This window comes from Xenopus laevis, chromosome 1L (assembly GCF_017654675.1).
Source record: "Xenopus laevis strain J_2021 chromosome 1L, Xenopus_laevis_v10.1, whole genome shotgun sequence".
Classification (NCBI taxonomy): Eukaryota; Metazoa; Chordata; class Amphibia; order Anura; family Pipidae; genus Xenopus; species Xenopus laevis.
In genome coordinates this window covers 176,898,932-176,917,896 of record NC_054371.1, presented here as the reverse complement: position 1 = coordinate 176,917,896, position 18,965 = coordinate 176,898,932, and the positions used below count along the sequence as shown (strand labels likewise).

Here is an 18,965-nt window from a genome sequence, read left to right as displayed (position 1 = left end):
TATATATATATATATATATATATATATATATATATATATATATATATATATATATATAGATTTATATAAATAAATAAAAGTATACATGGGGAAGACAAATCACATAATAAATATAAGCAGAAATCATATCAGGACAAAGAGCTTAAGTGCTATGTGGTAAGAGACATAATGGGAATGAGGTCCCTGCACCATAGAGCTTACAGTCTAAGTGGATATGAGGGTCTGTTTACGTCTGGAAGTTCAGTAAGCAAAGTGTAATCTTGAGCGCAATCTCCATGCCCCCCCCCGAACTCCAGCGTCTTTGAGGTCGCAAGGAGGCAATGCATCTGGTGCAACTGTGCAGTTGATTCAACAAAATGCAGCTCCATGAAAGTCTGTCTGGTGTCATGTCCAGTGTTCAGCATGTGAGTGCGGTTTGTGCACACTCAAATGTGCTTCATACACAGAGTGGCACAAAACACAACGATACGGAAGTGCAAGCAATAGTTCCTTTAATGAAAGGGCTTTTACGCGCAACCGTCTTCTGGGAAAACTTGCGAGCGTAAATAAGCCCTATTATTTATGTATGAATGTTCAACATTAGTATCACAATCACATCTTATTACATTCTCAGAAAGAATACTATATTGTACGGTATTTGCTCTTCATATTAAAACAGTTTTCTCACCTCCTGCATAATCCCAGACTCTGTGATTTGTCAGCTGCATTGCATATGTGTGTTGTGTTTCTTCAAAGTGCTTATAAGCGTGCCTGCTGACATATCTGCCGCATCCAATGTGACCACAGATTAAACAGATCCAGAGGTTCTGCCAGAGCAACAAGAAATAGGAACGGTGTACTTTATTTTTTTTCACACACACACCTGGGTGTTTTGTCCACAACTTTTTCTTGTTTGCATAATGCCAAACAAACTGCAAGAGATTAACCTTGTATCACAGGCAAACATGTTTTGCAGTTTTTTTTCATGCAAAAAACTTGACAGTGCAGGTATAGGTATGGGACCTGTTATCCAGAATGATCGGGACCTGGGGTTTTCGAGATAATAGATGTTTCTGTAATTTGGATCTTTATCCCTCAAGTCTACTAGAAAATCATGTAAACATTTAATAAACCCAATAGGCTGGTTTTGCTTCCAATAAGGATTAATTATATCTTAGTTTGAATCAAGAACAAGGTACTGTTTTATTATTACAAAGAAAAAGGAAATCATTTTTAAAGATTTGGATTATTTGGATAAAATGGAGTTCATGGGAAGACAGCCTTTTCGTAATTTGGAGCTTTCTGGATAACAGATTTCTGGATACCAGATCCCATAACTGCATTTTCTTGCAAGTCTTATTTGACGGCTATGATGCCATTTCAGGCATTCACCACATTTGCGTGTAGCAAAGTGCTAAAGGATGGAGACATGGAGTATTCTCTTAAACCAAACTGTCAATTATCCAGCACCTTATTGATAGGAAATACCTTCTAAAGAGATGCATACAGTAGAATTTGTTCACCTTCACATGCTTTCCATCCCAATTCCATTGGAATTGCAGCCCTCCCAGATGGTGATATTAAAACCGTCTTTATTTCACATGACATTGCAACGTTTCGGACAGTCTTTGTCAGCTTGATAAATTACCAGTAAGGTCCGAAATGTTGCTATGCCATATGTAAAGTAGATGGTGGTTTAGTATAACCGTCTTGGAGGGCTGCAATTCCTATGGATTGGCACACTAACTTCAGCATTGGGTTTGTTCCTATATGTTTCTCCCAATGATGTATTGTAATGCAGTGAAAGCAAGCTATAATAACAAGTGTAACATTATTAAATCTCGTCAGAACTTCAGCTACAACATGCTGCGTATACTAAGCTTGCGTTTTTTTTTCTCCACCCTTTACTGTGGGCAGGCAACAAACAGGATACAGGAGAAACTATGTCCAGATTAACCAAAAGTAACAACTATTACTTCATGCAGTTTCAGACAAAAGAAATACAGATATAGAACGTAAGTGTTAAACAGAAATATAATAGCTCTTGTGAAATCCTCTTTCTTTTCACGTTAGAGAAAAACAAGTGGGAAATATTTCCAATATAAACAACATACAGAGTAAATGAAGACCACATGCTTTCCCTTGCAGCTTTTTAAATGTCAACTTACTTCCTGAACACCACATTCAAAGCATTTGTTTTCCTCGACTGGCTCGGGAGTTTGGCAGTATCTACATACAGGGCATCTGTAATACAGAGAAGACACACTTACACTGTGCCTTGCTAGCATTTATACAACATATCTTAACTTTTCTTTTTTACTATAATTAGGGATTTAATTGGGATTTTCCTATGCTTATATAAGCTAGTGCACAGTTAAAGGACAACTAAAATCTAAAAATGACTATGGCTAGAAATACTGTGTTTTATATGATAATTTTACTATATAAGTTCCAGTTCAGCAGCCCAAAATAGTAATCATCCATGCCTTTAAGTATGCCCAAAACTGCACCCCATCTTGTATCATATTAGGGCATCACTAGCACTGCATTTACTTAGTGTGCTCTAGGCTGATGTTCAGAAGCTAAGCTTAGGGCTCAGCAAAGTATCAGCAGTTAGAGAGGTTATATCTGTGAAAGGATGCGATCAATCAATTTTAATGCTGAATGCAAAGGTTTAATGCTACCAATGTAATGTGAAATTTATAGGATATAGACAATATATGAATAGCTTACTACGATCACTATATAACTACTGAAATATATACTGCAATACATTGTACAGTGCTGCAGGACAGGGACCTCCGTCCTCCGATGTGTATTAACATTTACGGTAGTACTTTTACTACTATATAAGCAAGTATAACTTTATTTATGTAGCGCTACTAGAATATTCTATATATTCTATAAATATATACTTACATAGATACAAAGATTAAGTACTAAATGTTTATAGACACCGGAGGAAGGAGGTCCCTGTCCTGTTTGATCTTACACAGTATATTGAAAGCTACCGAAGTTTAGGGGCTGATTCACAGCAGCCAAAAGCATGATTTGTGAATCAGCAGAAAAAGAGATATTGAGAGCAGATTTAGAGCCAGAGATCTTCACTGCTAAGGCTAGTGCAAGACCAAGCAGACCTACGCTCCTCTTTTGCTGCTGCTCTGCCTGCATCTGGAAACATTGCTTCTGCTTGGGTGCAGGAAGACCCGGCGGAAATCCTAGAAAATCTAGAGACTTATGATTATGACATACATATTTGTATAACATTGGCTATTAATGCAAATATGTAACAAATCATGGTGATAAAGCAATGTATAGCCAATCAAATGATAGATATGATAATGTTGTTAATGGGGTTGTTCACTTTTGAGTTAACTTTTAGTGTGATGTAGAGAGTTATATTCTAAGACAATTTGGAATATGTTTTCATTTCCTATTGTTTGTGGTTTTTGAATTATTTAGCTTTTAATTCAGCAGCTCTCCAGTTTGCAATTGCAGCAGTCCAGTTGCTAAGGTCCAAATTAGCAACCATGCATTGATTTGAACAAGTGGCTGGAATATGAATAGGAGAGGGCCTGAACAGAAAGTTAAGTAATAAAAAGTAGCAATAACAATAACATTTGTAGCTTTACAGAGCATTTGTTTTTAGATGGGGTCATTTGAAAACTGGAAATCAGAAAAAGACAAATGATTAAAAAACTATAAAAAAGAAAAAATGAAGGCCAATTGAAAAGTTTCTTAGAACTGGCCATTCTACAACATACTAAAAGTTAACTTAAAGGTGGACCACCCCTTTAACTGTGCATTATAAAAAGTCATGTACCAGTAAGCTAGGGAGAGATCTGTCCTGGCTGACGAATGCTTCTGAGTTCTGCACTTGAAATAAAATTAAACTCCCTTCTCTGATGAAATAATTTGCCATAATTGTCTTTGGAGGTTGCCACACCTAGTAAGACCTAACAGTATCAATATTAACATAACTGTATTAAAGCTAAACATGAATCAATACGTGTCATAAAGTTCAATGGTTCTATTTGCTCTAATTCAGTTAACCTTTCCTAACTCTTCTACAGGGCATTAGTCTATCATGAAAGCTTTAGTTGTGCGTTGTAAACATGCCATAAGTATCTGACATACTAATGTGTGTTTTCTTGCTGACAAATGCTTGTACTAGAAGGTTGTACCATGAGGCAGCTCTCATTTAAGTCAGTGGGAGACAGCAGGGCTGATTATTGGTGCTTCCCTGCTGCAATAGATCTGTGGAGAAATGCCTTCTGTGCCATTGGTGGCCATAGATGTAGAGATACGCTTGTTCGTCGATGTCGCCAAACGAGCGGATCTCTCCCCGATATGCCCACATTGAAGTGGCTGATCCGATCGGGCCATAGGGCCCAAAGATCGGATTATAATGCATCCGATACAGGCGGTCTAGTGTCCAGTTTGATGAATGGGCAGCGCTGTATCCCCAAATTAAGACAAAAGACAAACATGGTTTACATTAGTTTAATTCTCATGAAACTATGCAGTGACTAGACATGCTTGGTGTTTGGACTATCATGGACCGTCTATAACAACATGTTTTTTTCACAGGATCTACTTTATCTCTCACAATGGGTTATTTATTATTAGCATTTTAAGTGAATCGGTGCTACTTCACCCCAACAGAGTTCACTACTTATTAGAGCTAATCATGACATCCTTGTGTGCAACAAGAACCTAAGTGTATCTGCAAGTTGCACCTGCCTTAATACTAAAACCTACTCTGGAAAATGCACAACTGTCATTCCTCCACGGGACAGCAAAAGTGCTGTGTCTCCTGCATGATGCACCAGGCCAAAATAAAGAGCTTTTTTCCTTGGGCCCCCACCCCCCTTGGCCAAAATCTTGGGTGACCTGCAGAGAAGTGATATCACGGGTGACAAACACAGGCCCGAAGGGCCGCAGCTATGGGGTCTGCTTCCTCTGTAGTTATGCCACTGGAAAAATTATTTTAAACTGTATTTTTTACTAAAGGGGTGGATCTTAGTACTTTATAGATTATAGATTAACCAATTCTAAGCAACTTTTTAATTGGTCTTCAGTGTTTATTTTTTTTTTTTATAGTTTTTGAATTACTTGCCTTCTTCTTCTGACTCTCTCCAGGTTTCAAATGGGGATCACTGACCCCATTTAAAAAACAAATGCTCTGTAAGGCTACAAATTTATTGTTATTGCTACTTCTTATTACTCAACTTTTTATTCAGTCCCTCCCCTATTCATATTCCAGTCTCTTATTCAAATAAGTGCATGGTTGCTAGGGTAATTTAAATCATAGAAACCAGATTGCTGAAATTGCAAACGGGAAAAGCTGCTGAATAAAAAGCTAAATAATTCAAAAAACACAAATAAAATAAAATGAAAACCAATTGAAAATTGTCTCAGAATATCACTCTCTAAATCATACTAAAAGGTAACTCAAAGGTGAACAACCCCTTTTATGTGTAATTTATGAAGCATCAATACATATTTTTTCCATCTTAGATTAATTCAAAACCTTCAAATGGTCTGCTTAAAGGGGAACTAAAGTCTAAACTAAAATAATGCTAGAAATGCTGCATTTTGTACACTACATATAAACATGAACTTGCTGTATCAGAAGCCTAATTAAACAAATGATTTATGCTTTCAAAGTTGGCCTCAGGGGGTCATCATCTTGTAACTTTGTTAAACATCTTTGCAAAAACCAAGACCATGCTCATTGTGGTCTGGACTTCAGTTGGGAGGTTAAGCTTAGGGATCATCATAAATTATCAAAACGGCACAAGTCAAATAATATCTGCCATAGAAGCTGATACAGAAGCTTCCCTACACAGTCGCCGGCTGCTTTATAGGGAAACAAACAAAGCTGCTCGAGTTCTGGGAAGTAAGGCGGGAGCTCCCCCCCTGCTGTTTGAAAGTTCCCTGCAGAGTATTTAGGGACTGTCTGAAGTTTCCTATCCTCAGCAGTCAGAGCAATAAAGGGGGAAGTTCACTGCATACAGTCAGGTTTATTATAAAGATGGTAGATAGATATGTATATATTGGAGATAGATTTATTTTTTCATTAAAGAAAGTAAAAATGGGATTTTATATTTTTGCCTTTACATCCCCTTTAAACTACTTAACTTGCCAAAATTTAGTATAAGAAAGTAAATGTTCTCTGTAGATCACCTTAGGTATGGGTATACACACATCCAGCGTTAAACCAGGGGTTTCTATTCTCAATTACAATTTGAGAACAAGCGATTCCTTTGAAGTGGACTCCAAGAGTACGCGTCTAAACGATTGGTGTGTGCACCTTAGGTATGTGGTTATCATAACAGTAAACAGCATAACTCAAAAACATATATAATGTACTTACGTGGTATCCTCCCAACGTTGCAGACACTGGCTATGAAAGCTGTGGTTGCAAAGTGTTGTCAGAATTCCATTCACTGATTCATCCATCCGCTCCAAGCACACAGTGCATTTAGGAAGCTCAGTCAAATCCATTACTGGGAGGCTGGCACCCTGTAAATCAAAGCCAGTTAACTAAACATTATGCTTTACAGCATCATAGAATATGTCTAAGCTTTACAAATGAAAGCTAAAAACTGCTTAAAACGAGCTTGAAAACTAGGTCTTTTAAGTTTTAGGGGGTTATTTATCAAGGTCCGAATTTATCTCAATATTGGCTGCTACAAACTCCGATCTATGCCTGTCGGGTTTTTAACGCTTATTTATTATTACATTTTCCGGAAAGTTACCTTTGAGGGAATACCTCCGGTTTTAAAGATTTTTTCGTGAATTTTAACCCGAAAACTCTGAGTTTTCACTGAAAGCTCAGAAAACATTGTGAAATTGCCCGAAACCCCTGACACAACCAAAAATCAATGGGACTGTTCCCATTGACTTTTATGCAACCTCGACAGGTTTGAGATGCCGTGTTTTTATATTCGGGCTTTTTAGCCCTCGGGGCAGTGGCGTAACTAGATGTTGCTGGGCCCCACAGCAAATTAATTTTAGGGCCCCCAACATATACAGTGTTTGTCCTGTTTTAACAATATATGTTGAAATTGCTCATCAATGAGAGCCTCATGGGGCCCCCTGTATCTCCTGGGCCCCCCTGCAGCCGCAGGGTCTGCTTCCTCTGTAGTTACGCCCCTGCCTCGGGGTTTAATAAATTCCGAAAAATTCGTGAAAAGCCAATTATAACACAAAAAATCACAAATTTTTCAGATTTCGGGGAATTTCGGGTATTCGGAGCTTAGTAAATAACCCGCTTAGTGTTACTGCATGGAAATTCACTGTTATGTGAATTTCAGACTCTTTGTAATTCATTTTTATCCATCATGTGCAATGTCATTCTTGATCTGGATTAATTCTGTTGCTGAATTTGCAAACTGAGGCAATTTTGTTCCATCCACGTCAAATTAATGTAGATAGAAACAATGTATTTTGACTTATTAAATTGCTGCTTTCACTGCAAATCTCCACATAAATGTAAAATGTTGTTGTCAAGGGACACTACCTAATGTTTTATTTAAGGTGATGTAATATGATGTTAGCAATCTGGTTGCTAGGGTCTAAATTACCCTAGCAAACATGCATTGTTTTGAATAAAAGACTGAAATATGAATAGGAGAGGGCCTGAATAGAAATGTGAGTAAAAAATGAAACATGTAAAGTTTATTTCTGGTGAACAATCTGTCTGAAAACAACTGAACTGAAAAAAAGTGTTTTGAAGGTAAACAACCCCATTTAGTCAATCAAACATACAGGCAAACAATAACAGACCATTCTAGCTCCTACAGCATACAATGCATGTGTGTGTGTGTAACAATTAAAGAGTTCACTTTACCTCTTCTATCAGTTATTAATTGTTTTTGTATGTAATCTTATATGTTCAATGTATACTATACAGTGCTGTAGAAAATGCTGGTGCTTTATAAAAAAAAAAATAAATAAATAAAAACAATTCCAGTATAAGATTATCAAACATGACAAACAATTATACGGTTTATTTAAATTTACTTACGTCTCCAGATTTTAATACCTCTGCTCTTTCGACATATACCAGTTGGCAAACATCTTCTTCAATAGAATTAAACTGGCGACCATTGTTTGCCATGTAAAAACTATCAGCATCAGCCTGAAGGCAAAATGGACATATTACAGGATTAGGAGATTTTGTACATGCAGTGGTTCAGGTGAAAGCTGAAAGTGGTGACTGATAAGAGCCTGACACGAGTGAAGCATTAACAGGAATGGACAGTGGTTTGTATTCAGCCTCTCATGTCATCTGACTTGCCCAGCACACAACTACACCCCTTTTACGTGCACAATGTTATGCTAGATCAATCTTTTATGAGGCTTCTTTTTTTCCTCAGAACAGCTAGTCACATGGAAAGCAACCTTTGTTGCTTAAAATATGTGTGAATGGAGAATTCCCAGTGGAAACTGGTTATGTAGCAAACTCATGTCTTCAAAACTCTATTATAGGTGGAATATATTAGGCTGGCTACGTAAAAATACAGATGGTGTAACAGGCAGTTAGCTGTGGCCTACCTTGGACCATGCACCATGTTTGGGGGGGGATCATGTTGCATAACTGAAGAGCTTAAATGGAGTAGAAAACCACAATTACAGTTAGTTATATATAGAAAGCTCATGTTATGCATATAGATTAAAGGAGAATTCAAGCCTTTAAGAAAAATCCTCCCCCATCCTAACTGCCCCCCCCCCCGGGGAAATGCCCCATACTTTTTATTTACCCCTTTGCGCAGATTCTGGCATCGGAGCTCCACGCAGCCATCTACCGGGTCTTGGGAGTGGGAGAAATAACTAGTTAATGTGGGAGATTGGCACGTTGGCACATGCACAGTTGGAGCAATTTGCCGGACTGCAACAACTGCACATGCAATGAAACTCCCGAAAATTGGCGAAGCGCCGGAAGAAGACACGAAGACCCAGAATATGGCTGCGTGGAACTCCAAAGCCAAATTCACCGCAGAGGGGTCTCTGTGGGGTGCGGGGGGTATATGGGTTTTTTTCTTTAAGGGTTGAATTTTCCTTTAAGTACAATGAAATTATGTTAAGTCAAATATAGTAGAAAATGCAATTTTAAGTGACTGTTGTAGCTTAGATCAAATTGGATGCATTTTCTAGGTACCAATTTTAGTGTGGATAGTGTGGCCCTTTATTCCCCCTACAAATGCTTGAGCAATGGGTTCATTTAGGAAAACCAAAAAGGTACGTATTTTAGTGGGCCTTTGCTATCTGTCCCAGTTTTGTTAAATGGGAACTGTCTTGGATATAAATATGCACCCAAACTGTATTGGATTCCTTTTTACAAATTCTGTTCACTGTTTTTCTCATTCAACTTGACAGTAATGCAGTGCAAATTACTGACTGACCAGGATAAATCTCACACCTGGAAAAAAAAATGAGTTGAGGCATTCACAAATACATATACAGACATCTGTAAGAAAAAAATAATACATATTGCTTGTGGAAGAGATATATCAAATATCCACACTAGTGTTTTTTGTTTGATTATTGTGACCGTTAACCTTTAATCTGTCAGAAATATGTACACCAACCAGGCAGAAATACTAGTTACCAGATACAGTTACCAGGCACAGGTACAGTACAGGCTTTGTGTTTCACCTGGTAACTGCAGGAAGACTGCTACAGACTTTCCCTGGGCATATTGCCTTGTAAACCAGGCTCTGCAAAGTCATATCTAGGAGTCCTGATACCTCACAAGAAATCTGTCACAAAGGAAGTTATTTATGGCAGGGGCCCTGTGCATGGCTTGCTAGACTTTGTACTAAATATGCAGCCATACCAGGTGGAGGTTACACAATATTATCTTTAGTAACATAAAGGCAGTATGAAAGTTCTCTATGTATTTTAAAAAAATATTTAAAACAATAACTAGAAATAATTTATCAAAAGTTTAATAAAATGTAGAGACCCTTCTCTCATCACATTACAAAATGATTTGGTGACTTATCTCTTACCTGGGAACTAAATTTTATCAGAACCATATACTGATTTGGAGTGGAGTCCCGGATGATTTTCATATGGTCTATTACTTCATTAAATGACGCCACAAATTTCATAAGGTCATGACTTGTCATTGCAGCAGGAACAGTGAGTATACACAGCATGGCACTACGTCGGACATCTTCTTTTAGCAATGTCATCTTACTGAGAATGACACAATGAAGCAGATTGGTACTGTTCAGTTATATAGAGCACATATTAAAACTGATTGAAGGGAACATACAGTAAAAAAAATTAAAATGGGTATTCATAAAAATTTGGTTTATTTAGCTAAATATAGAGGTGGATACACAAAAAGTGAGCTGCAAACAATGGTGAAAATATAAAATGCCATAGTAAAGTTGGTTGCAAAAAAACCCGTTCTGACACCTCTCCAATTTGCCTCCGAGGGGGGGGAAAAAATCCTTCCCAATTCCAGACCAGTCCCTGGATCAACTTTTTTTTTTTACTAAGAGCTGTTTTCAATAACCCTGTATTTTTTCACTTGCTAAAAAGCCATCCAACCCCTTCTTGTATATCTAATGCTCTCACTGTAAAAAAAAAAAAAACCTTTCTGAATATTAAGACCAAACCTCCTTTCATTTCACATTCACATTTTAACAAACTGAAAACTAAATACACATTCAAGGAGCAGTTCACCCTTAAAATAACTTTTAGTATGTTATAAAATGGCTTGTTCTAAGAACTTTTCATTTTGCCTTTTTTCTTTTTATAGATTCTGAATTATTTGCCTTCTTCTTTCTGACTCTTTCCAACTTTCACTGACCCCATCTAAAATCAAATGCTCTGTAAGGCTACAAATGTATTGTTATTGCTGGTTTCTAGGGAAATATGGGCCTTAGCAACAAGGCTGCTAAAACTACAAACTGAAGAGCTGTTGAAAAGAAAGATAACTTAAAAACCACAAATAGTAATACAGGTATGGGACCTGTTATCCAGCTTGCTCGGGACCTGGGGGGTTTCAGATAATAGATCTTTCCGTAATTTGGATCTTCATACCTTAAAGAGATACTGACACCAGAAATGAAACTCTTATTTACATCTATCATAATATTGCATTTGAAAGCAACGTATAACTTTGCCATAAAGTATTTGCACAATGCTTTTACATTACCTGTCTGATGCCCCATGTTCCTGTATGAGGGGGCTGCCATATTTGTGCAGCAGGAGTGTTAGCATTAGAATCTCTAACTGACTGGCTGAGATGGGACAGTCAGGTTGGCAAAAGTCAGGTTTAGGAACTTCAAATAACAATAACTTACAAAAACAAACCTCTCAGCAAAAAACATGACCTGTAAGTAACTTTTAATGTACATTCATATTTTAAAAAGTATTTTTTTAATGTCAGTATCACTTTAAGTCTACTAGAAAATCATGTAAACATTAGGGAGCAGATTTACTATGGGTCGAAGTGAATTTGAGGGAATTTTCAAAGTAAAAAAATTCAAAATTCAAAGTAATTTTTTGGATACTTCGACCATTGAATAGGATTCTACGACTTTGAATTTACTTTGACTCGAAGTAAAAATCGTTCGAATATTCGATAATCAAAGTACTGTCTCTTTAAAAAAAACTTCGAATTCAATACTTCGCCAAGTTAAACCTGCCGAAGTGCTATGTTAGCCTATGGGGACCTTCTACAACCATTTTCTAAGTCTTTACACATTGGATAAAAATCATTTGATCGATTGCTGAAATCCTTCGAGTCGTTTTTATTCGATCTCAGGATTGCCAAATTTGCTGAAAAAACTTCGAATTCGATATTCGAGCCGAATTTCGCCGTTTTTTGTACTTCGAAATTCGACCCTTGATAAATCTGCCCCTAAATAACCCCAATAGGTTTTGCTACCAATAAGGATTTATTATATCTTAGTTTGGATCAAGCATTACTGAATTGTTTTAGTCAAAGGGAGTAAAATCAAACATAATTGGAGAAGTGTTTCTCTTGAACTAAGCAAGGTAGCTTTCTCCTTACTTTGTTTTATACAGGTGCATGAGACCATGTACTATTTCCACTGAAGGATTTCCACTGAAGAATGTGATCTGTTCCGGTAGTTGTTTAGAGGGAGAATCAGGAACCGCCATTGCACAGGTACCCTGCTCTTCCAAACTGGTTTTATTAGTAACTGCCAATGCTGCATCCATTTTCTCAGCAGAACTAACATTCACATCTAACAAAAACAACAGTTAATTAGGACAACATTTACTAGTTATATCCAATTACTCTAAAATAAAAAACTTGTGCAAACCATATTTTATGTATATATGTGTATATTAAAGGGGGTTGTCCACCTTCCAAGTTAACTTTTAGTATGATATAGAGAGTGATTTCTGAGACAATCTGCAATTGGTTTTTATTTTACATTATTTGTGGTTTTTGGGTTTTTAGCTTTTTATTCAGCAGCTCTCCAATTTGCAATTTCAGCAATCTGGTTGCTAGGGTCTAAATTACCCTAGTAACCATGCATTTATTTAAATAAGAGACTAGAATATGAACAGAAGAGGGCCTGAACAGGAAGAGGAGTAATAAAAAGTATCAATAACAATAAATTTGTAGCCTTACAAAGCATTTATTTTTAGATGACCCCCATTTGAAAGCAGGAAAAAATTGGAAGTTAAGGGCAAATAAATCCAAAAACTATAAAAAAAGAAACAATGGAGACCAACTAAAAAGTTGCTAAGAACTAGCAAATCTATAACATACTAAAAGTTAACTTAAGATGGCCATAGACACAAAGATCCGCTCGTTTGGCGACATCGACAAACGAGCGGATCTTTCCCCGATATGCCATTAACGAGCATGGCTATATCAGGGGTAATCTGAATGTTCAGCCGTACGGCCGAACGATCCGATTACGATGCGCAATCCCAGCGGGATCGGTCGGGTCAAAATCAAACCTGTCCAATCGACCAAACGACCGATCTCCGCCGGACGAAAGAAGTCGGCACTCACCACATCCGAAAATCGTACGAATCCTCAATTCGTACTATAGGATCTGTGCGTCTATGGCCACCATTAAAGTCGAACCACCCCTTTAACATTTGTGAAATGCAGCTAGTTTTCTTTGCTGACAGGGCAGTTCAATCCCTTGTAACATTTGTGTACAGTTCAACAAAGACAGATCATAGCTGGGAATAGGCTAGGAAAACATTACTACCTGTATATCCAAATCAGAAGCATTTATGGAGACAGAGTGGATTTATGACAGGCTCAAAATGATGGAGAAATATACAGTAAACTGAAGTTCAAAGCTAACCTGGGCTGGGACTTAGAGTCTCTATAATCATATCTGTCATTTCTCTCCTTCCAATGTGTTGGTGCAGAATTGAGGTCTTATCCACTGGCAACTTCCCTTCCAAGTGAGCTGCTGCATTATGCAAGGCATTTTCTTTGATTTCTTCATCAGACATATCGGTGGCTGGAAATTAATATTAATAATAATTTGCTTTGATTTCCAGAAAGCAGAAAGGTACTGTGAAGATTAGGGAGCATTAAATATTAACTCCTTATGTGAATTTACACCAAAACACAATGCTGACTTTAAAGAGAAACTTAAGAGACAGATTAAGTAATTATAAAATCTTTCTGTAAAATATAAATAAAAGGAACATTAGAAGAGTGCTGTGCTCTAACTGTACAAGAATTTTTAGGAAGGCAGTTTTTTTTCTGCAGGTCAATAAAAAAATGATTTATAGCTTAGTTTTATTATTACAGAGAAAAGGGAAATCATTTTTTGACATTTTTATTATTTTATCAAAATGAAGTCTATGGGAGATGGCTTTTTCAGTAATTTGGACCCTTCTGGAAAATGGATCCCATTTATCTAGAAGAACAGTTGAGCAATTACAACTTTTTGAGTTTTATTCCTTCCTTTGCAGGCGCATGCATTATATTAAATGGGTGGCAACTTGTGGGAAGGTATTACATTTCTTCTTTTTTTTATATATATCTTTATACAGTTTTTCATAGTCACAATTTTTACAATAGTATTTTCACATCGGATTATGCTAGTTAATATAATATATTTGACTCATGTTTAGTACAGTTTCATCATTATAGTAACAAAATGCTATTGCATAGTAAGGGGTTAATCCCCAATAGAATATATAACAGTTCTCTGTATTATGGAATTATTCCGTTCTCTTTAGTTACATGTCATATTATCCTGTTTGACTTTTTTACTGTGATACAACAATATCGTATTTTGTACTATAAAGTCATCCATAAAAACAGAAGAAGAAATGTGCTTTGAAGTTTAAATAATACATCAATAAAAAACACACAAAAAAATTAATAAAAAAACAAATTTAACTAAACCAACCTAATGGAGACATCTGGTCATCCATTATATCCGGTTGCTCATTATTTAGTCTAGAATGAAGTCATCCCTGTTATAAAGTAAGAAGTCGAGTAGGGAGCCTGCCATTGAACCTATATGTAACCCATGGCTGCCATATCTTTTGTACTGATTGAAGCCTATCTGCAGCCATCCCTGTTCATTTCTCATTTGTAAAAATCCAATCGATTTTGTTTTTAAACATAATTTCTTTATAGGGGATCTCCAACATTTTGCTATAGTCTGCCTGGCAGCTAGGAATATATGATTTAACAATTTACATTTTATTTTGGGGACTTCCTTGGGTTTTGCTCCCATTAGGGCTTTGTACAGATTTTTTCCATAAGTTTAGTTGAAGGACTGAGAAGATCAAATTATAAACTCTCACCCAAAACCTGATCACCTTAGAACAAGTCCACCATATATGCCCCATAGTTCCAGGGGTAGTGGGGAGGTATTACATTTCTATTTATGACCCATGGTACACTGGGTGTAACATATCATCCACTTTTCACCATAATGGCAGTCACCGTCACTGGCAGATTCAATTTACATAAATGACAGGCTGCTTGGGACACATTTGGGAATTTGTTTGCCAGCTACAAAACACTGGTGGAGCAGATGCACCAATGTACCATGGTTAAAGGAATAGTTCAGTGTGAAAATAAAAACTGTGTAAATAGATAGGCTGTGCAAAATAAAAAATGTTTCTAATATAGTTAGTTAGCCAAAAATGTAATATATAAAGGCTGGAGTGAACAGATGTCTAATAAAACAGCCAGTATCCAACTTCCTGCTTTTCAGCTCTATAACTCTGAGCTAGTCAGCGACTTGAAGGGGGGCCACATGGTACATTTCTGTTCAGTGAGTTTGTAATTGATCCTCAGCATTCAGCTCAGATTCAAAAGCAACAGAAATGACCCATGTGGCCCCCCCCTCAAGTCTCTGATTGGTTACTGCCTGGTAGCCAGGGTAACCAGTCAGTGTAAACCAAGAGAGCTGAAAAGCAGGAAGTTGGGTTCTGACTGACAAGTTACACATCCAGTCACTCCAGCCTTTATACATTACATTTTTGGCTAACTAACTATATGAGAAACATTTTTTATTTTGCACAGCCTGTCTATTTACACAGTTTTTATTTTCACACTGAACAATTCCTTTAAAATGTAATTTCTCCTACCGCACACCTGTAGTTCACCATTCCTGCAACTGGTGGTGCGTTTCTTACGTTGACCTGGCCAGGGCCCTTAGCAACGAATGTGTATAGAAAACGGACCCGCACACACAAAAGTTAATGCAGTCGGGGAGTATCCCCTTTTATTCAGCCACCAAACATTCAACGTTTCGGGGGGGGAACACCCACCCTTCATCAAGAAATTCAAAATTTTTTTTTAGAGTCTCAGGTCGGTTCTATACATGTGTTTGTATGACATCACTGTACTGTACAGGTCAGTTCTATACATGTCTTTGTATGACATCACTGTACTGTACAGGTCAGTTCTATACATGTCTCTCTAAACATGATCCCTCTAATTCCTTCTCCGCTATCCATGCAATAAAATTAATTTGTGTGCATATTTTAAACTTGTGTGCGCAGTTTTTCAGAATTAATACAAAATTTGGACGCAATAGTTTGTTCTGTGCGTTGCCCTCAAAATGTATGTGCGCACACCTTAGAGCAGCAGTCCCCAACCTTTTTTGCCCCAGGGACCGGTGTAAGGCCCTATTTATTTTAAGAACTGGGGGGGGGGCGTCAACTACGCGCGGTTAAATTTTGTGTGTGCCGCTACAAATTCAGACTCAGCGACCCAGTTGAAGTATGTCCACGGCCCAGCGGTTGGGAAGCCCTGCCTTAGAGGGAACATAGATTGGAACATAAGCTCAGTATTTGTGGAAAAGTTACACAGCACTGCGACATAGAGATAATACTGACCTCCAAGTAAATATAGGTTTCCTAATACAATTTTTTTCTGCCATGGTGGGAAAATTACTTTTTAATGGCTTTGCCCTATATTGTTTGTATTGTAATTGACATTTGACAAGGCAACAGGTCTGGACTGAGAATTAAAATAGGCCCTCTCATTTCAGGTACACAGAGGCCCAAACAGCCCCCACCAGCCCACTAAATACTGACTGTATAATGGGACCTTATAGCAGTCCCTCTGGCATTTGCCAGAACCCACAGATTGCCAGTCTGGGCAGAATATATTACATAAAGATAATTAGTTAATCCAGGGATAGCTTCCTAAGAATACAAAGGTACTCAACTTACTTAATTTACTTCCAAACATCATTCATTTCCACCTAAGGTTTCTCCCATTGACTTCTGGGGGCACATTTACCTAGGGTCAAATATTGAGGGTTAATTAACCATCGATATTCGACCGAAGTAAAATCCTTCAAATATCGAAGTCGAAGGATTTACCGCTATTCCTACAATCGAACCATCGAAGGAATAATCGTTCGATCGAACGATTAAATCCTTCGAATCGAACGATTCAAAGGATTTTAATCCATCGATCGAAGGATATTCCTTCAATCAGAAAATTGTTAGGACATTGGCCTCGGTAGGTTTTAGGTGGCGAACTAGGGGGTCGAAGAATTTTTTAAAGAGGCAGTACTTCGACTATCGAATGTTCGAATAGTCAAACCATTTTTAGTTCGAAACATTCAAAGGTCGCAGTCGAAAGGTCGAAGTAGTCCATTCTATGGTCGAAGTAGCTATATTTGACCATTCGAAATTCTAACTATTTTTCCTCTATTCCTTCACTCGAACTAAGTAAATGGACCCCCTGGTGAATGTCTTACTATATATTCCTGAGTATATATAACTTACTATTACCCGACAAACATTCATTCTTATTTGTATGGTCGTAGCAATGCAAGTTTATGTATGTGCTGTTGTGTTAAGAAAATGGTAAATAAAAACATTAAAAAAAAGATGATTACACGACAATCAGCAAGCTTTGGTGTAATAATGCAAATATTCATCCGATGTCGGGAACTTACCAGCACAATACTGAAAGCCCACTGGAAAGCGAGAATGGTCCGCAAGTTCCAGCCGGATGACAAGCAGTGAAACACTCATATGTTTAGCCGGGCTGCTGACAGCCGCACAGAGACAGACGGGACTGACACAACCCCCGGGTCACGGATTGATGACAAAAGAAAAGACAAGGGAAAAGAAGGGCCGAGAGCTATGGCTAGAGTGGGTTCTCCCAAGATGTTGTCAATAGCGTTAGATTTCCGGGACGGCAAGCACGTGACTCAATCCTAGCTATATGACTGGACAATACAGGAAGACGCAATACCATACTCTTGCAGCCATATTTGATAGGGATTTTAAAACAAAAACAAATAAAAATCCTATGGTCTACCGTGAATGACAATAATCTGCCTAGTCAGGGCCACCATCAGGGGGTACACCTGTACCGGGCCTGGGACTAAAGGGGGTGTCTGGCTGTGTTAAGGCCCGACCCGAAGCCGCGCTGAAAATGGTATGTGGAGAAGTGTGAAATTAGGGATAATCGGCAAATTCCACGATTAGCAAACTCAATTTCAAGATGTGACACAATGCACAACTGGAGTTTTCATGAGCAGTCTGAAATTGGCAGACGATCCCTAACTCTGCAATCTCGTCCTGCCCCATTGCTTTTCAGCCAATGACAGCTTCTCCCTTTCTTACATCACTCAGCAGGCTCTGTCACGCCCCTGTAAGAACACTGTTGCTGTTTGAGCTCCTATCTCTATGGCAGAAAGAGAGAGCTGAGTGCCAACATTCTGGAGCTTGCAGAGAAGCAGACCATGAGAGAGACAAAGTAGTGCTGTGTATGTTGTGCTTAATATTTGCCTAGCTATGCAGTGTGATATTATATGTAGCTGCCATAGAGGTTGCCTAGTGCTGGTATCAGTAGAAACCCAGATCCTGTTATAGACAGAGTATGCGATGCCCACTTATAAAATGATTCTTTTTAACTTATAGGAGGGCCCTGGCCACCAATGTCTTTTTTTTAACTTGTAGGGGGCCCTGACCACCAATGTTTTTTTTAAAAAAAAACATTTAATGGGGCCCCTGGCACCAATCTTTCTTTTAACTTATGGGGGGACCTGACCACCAATGTTTTGTTTTTTTTAAAAAAAACATTTAATGGGGCCCCTGGCACCAATATTTTTTTTATAATTTTAAGGGGTCCCTGACCACCAATGTTTTTTTAAAAAAAACAAAAAAAAAACATATATGGGGCCCCACCAATCTTTTTTTTTTTAACCTATAGGGAGGCCCTGACTACCAATGTTTTTTTTTAAAAAAACCCATTTAATTGGCACCAATCATTTTATACTTATAGGGAGGCCCTGACCACTATGATTTCTTTTAACTTGTAGGGGGGCCCTGACCATTAATGTTTTTTAAAAAACTTTTATGTGGGTCCCCTGCCGCCATTTTTTTGTTTTTTAAATTATGACCATCAATGGCTTTTTATAACTTGTGAGTGAGGGGGTTTACCGTTTTTAGCAGTGGTGTCTTTGTGGACTTTTTACTGTAGTGTGGGGTGGGCAGGGACCAGGGGGCCCAGAAAATTT

General features: G+C 37.8%; 2 protein-coding genes across 4 annotated transcripts in view; one reads left to right on the top strand and one right to left on the bottom strand.

Moving 5' to 3' along the window:
• Positions 1–17,933, bottom strand: part of brap.L (BRCA1 associated protein L homeolog) — a 30,663-nt gene extending 12,730 nt beyond the window's left edge. The window contains exons 1-8 of the mRNA XM_041567754.1: positions 17,394–17,933; positions 13,305–13,466; positions 12,023–12,218; positions 10,002–10,191; positions 8,015–8,128; positions 6,359–6,507; positions 2,148–2,223; positions 668–806 (exon numbers count right to left, since the gene is read on the bottom strand). Of these exons, the coding sequence (XP_041423688.1) occupies positions 668–806; positions 2,148–2,223; positions 6,359–6,507; positions 8,015–8,128; positions 10,002–10,191; positions 12,023–12,218; positions 13,305–13,466; positions 17,394–17,472 (1,105 nt within the window). The 5' untranslated portion in view covers positions 17,473–17,933. The remainder of the gene's footprint in view (positions 1–667; positions 807–2,147; positions 2,224–6,358; positions 6,508–8,014; positions 8,129–10,001; positions 10,192–12,022; positions 12,219–13,304; positions 13,467–17,393) is intronic.
• Positions 17,934–18,031: 98 nt separating this feature from the next.
• The window catches only part of acad10.L (acyl-CoA dehydrogenase family member 10 L homeolog), a 42,927-nt gene continuing 41,993 nt past the window's right edge, over positions 18,032–18,965 (top strand). For 2 of the 3 annotated variants that reach the window (XM_018263429.2, XM_018263439.2), the window contains exon 1: positions 18,032–18,212. In XM_018263429.2, coding sequence (XP_018118918.1) covers positions 18,047–18,212 — 166 coding nt within the window. In that variant the 5' untranslated portion in view covers positions 18,032–18,046. The remainder of the gene's footprint in view (positions 18,213–18,965) is intronic. The other variant, XM_041567753.1, reaches the window with a different exon arrangement.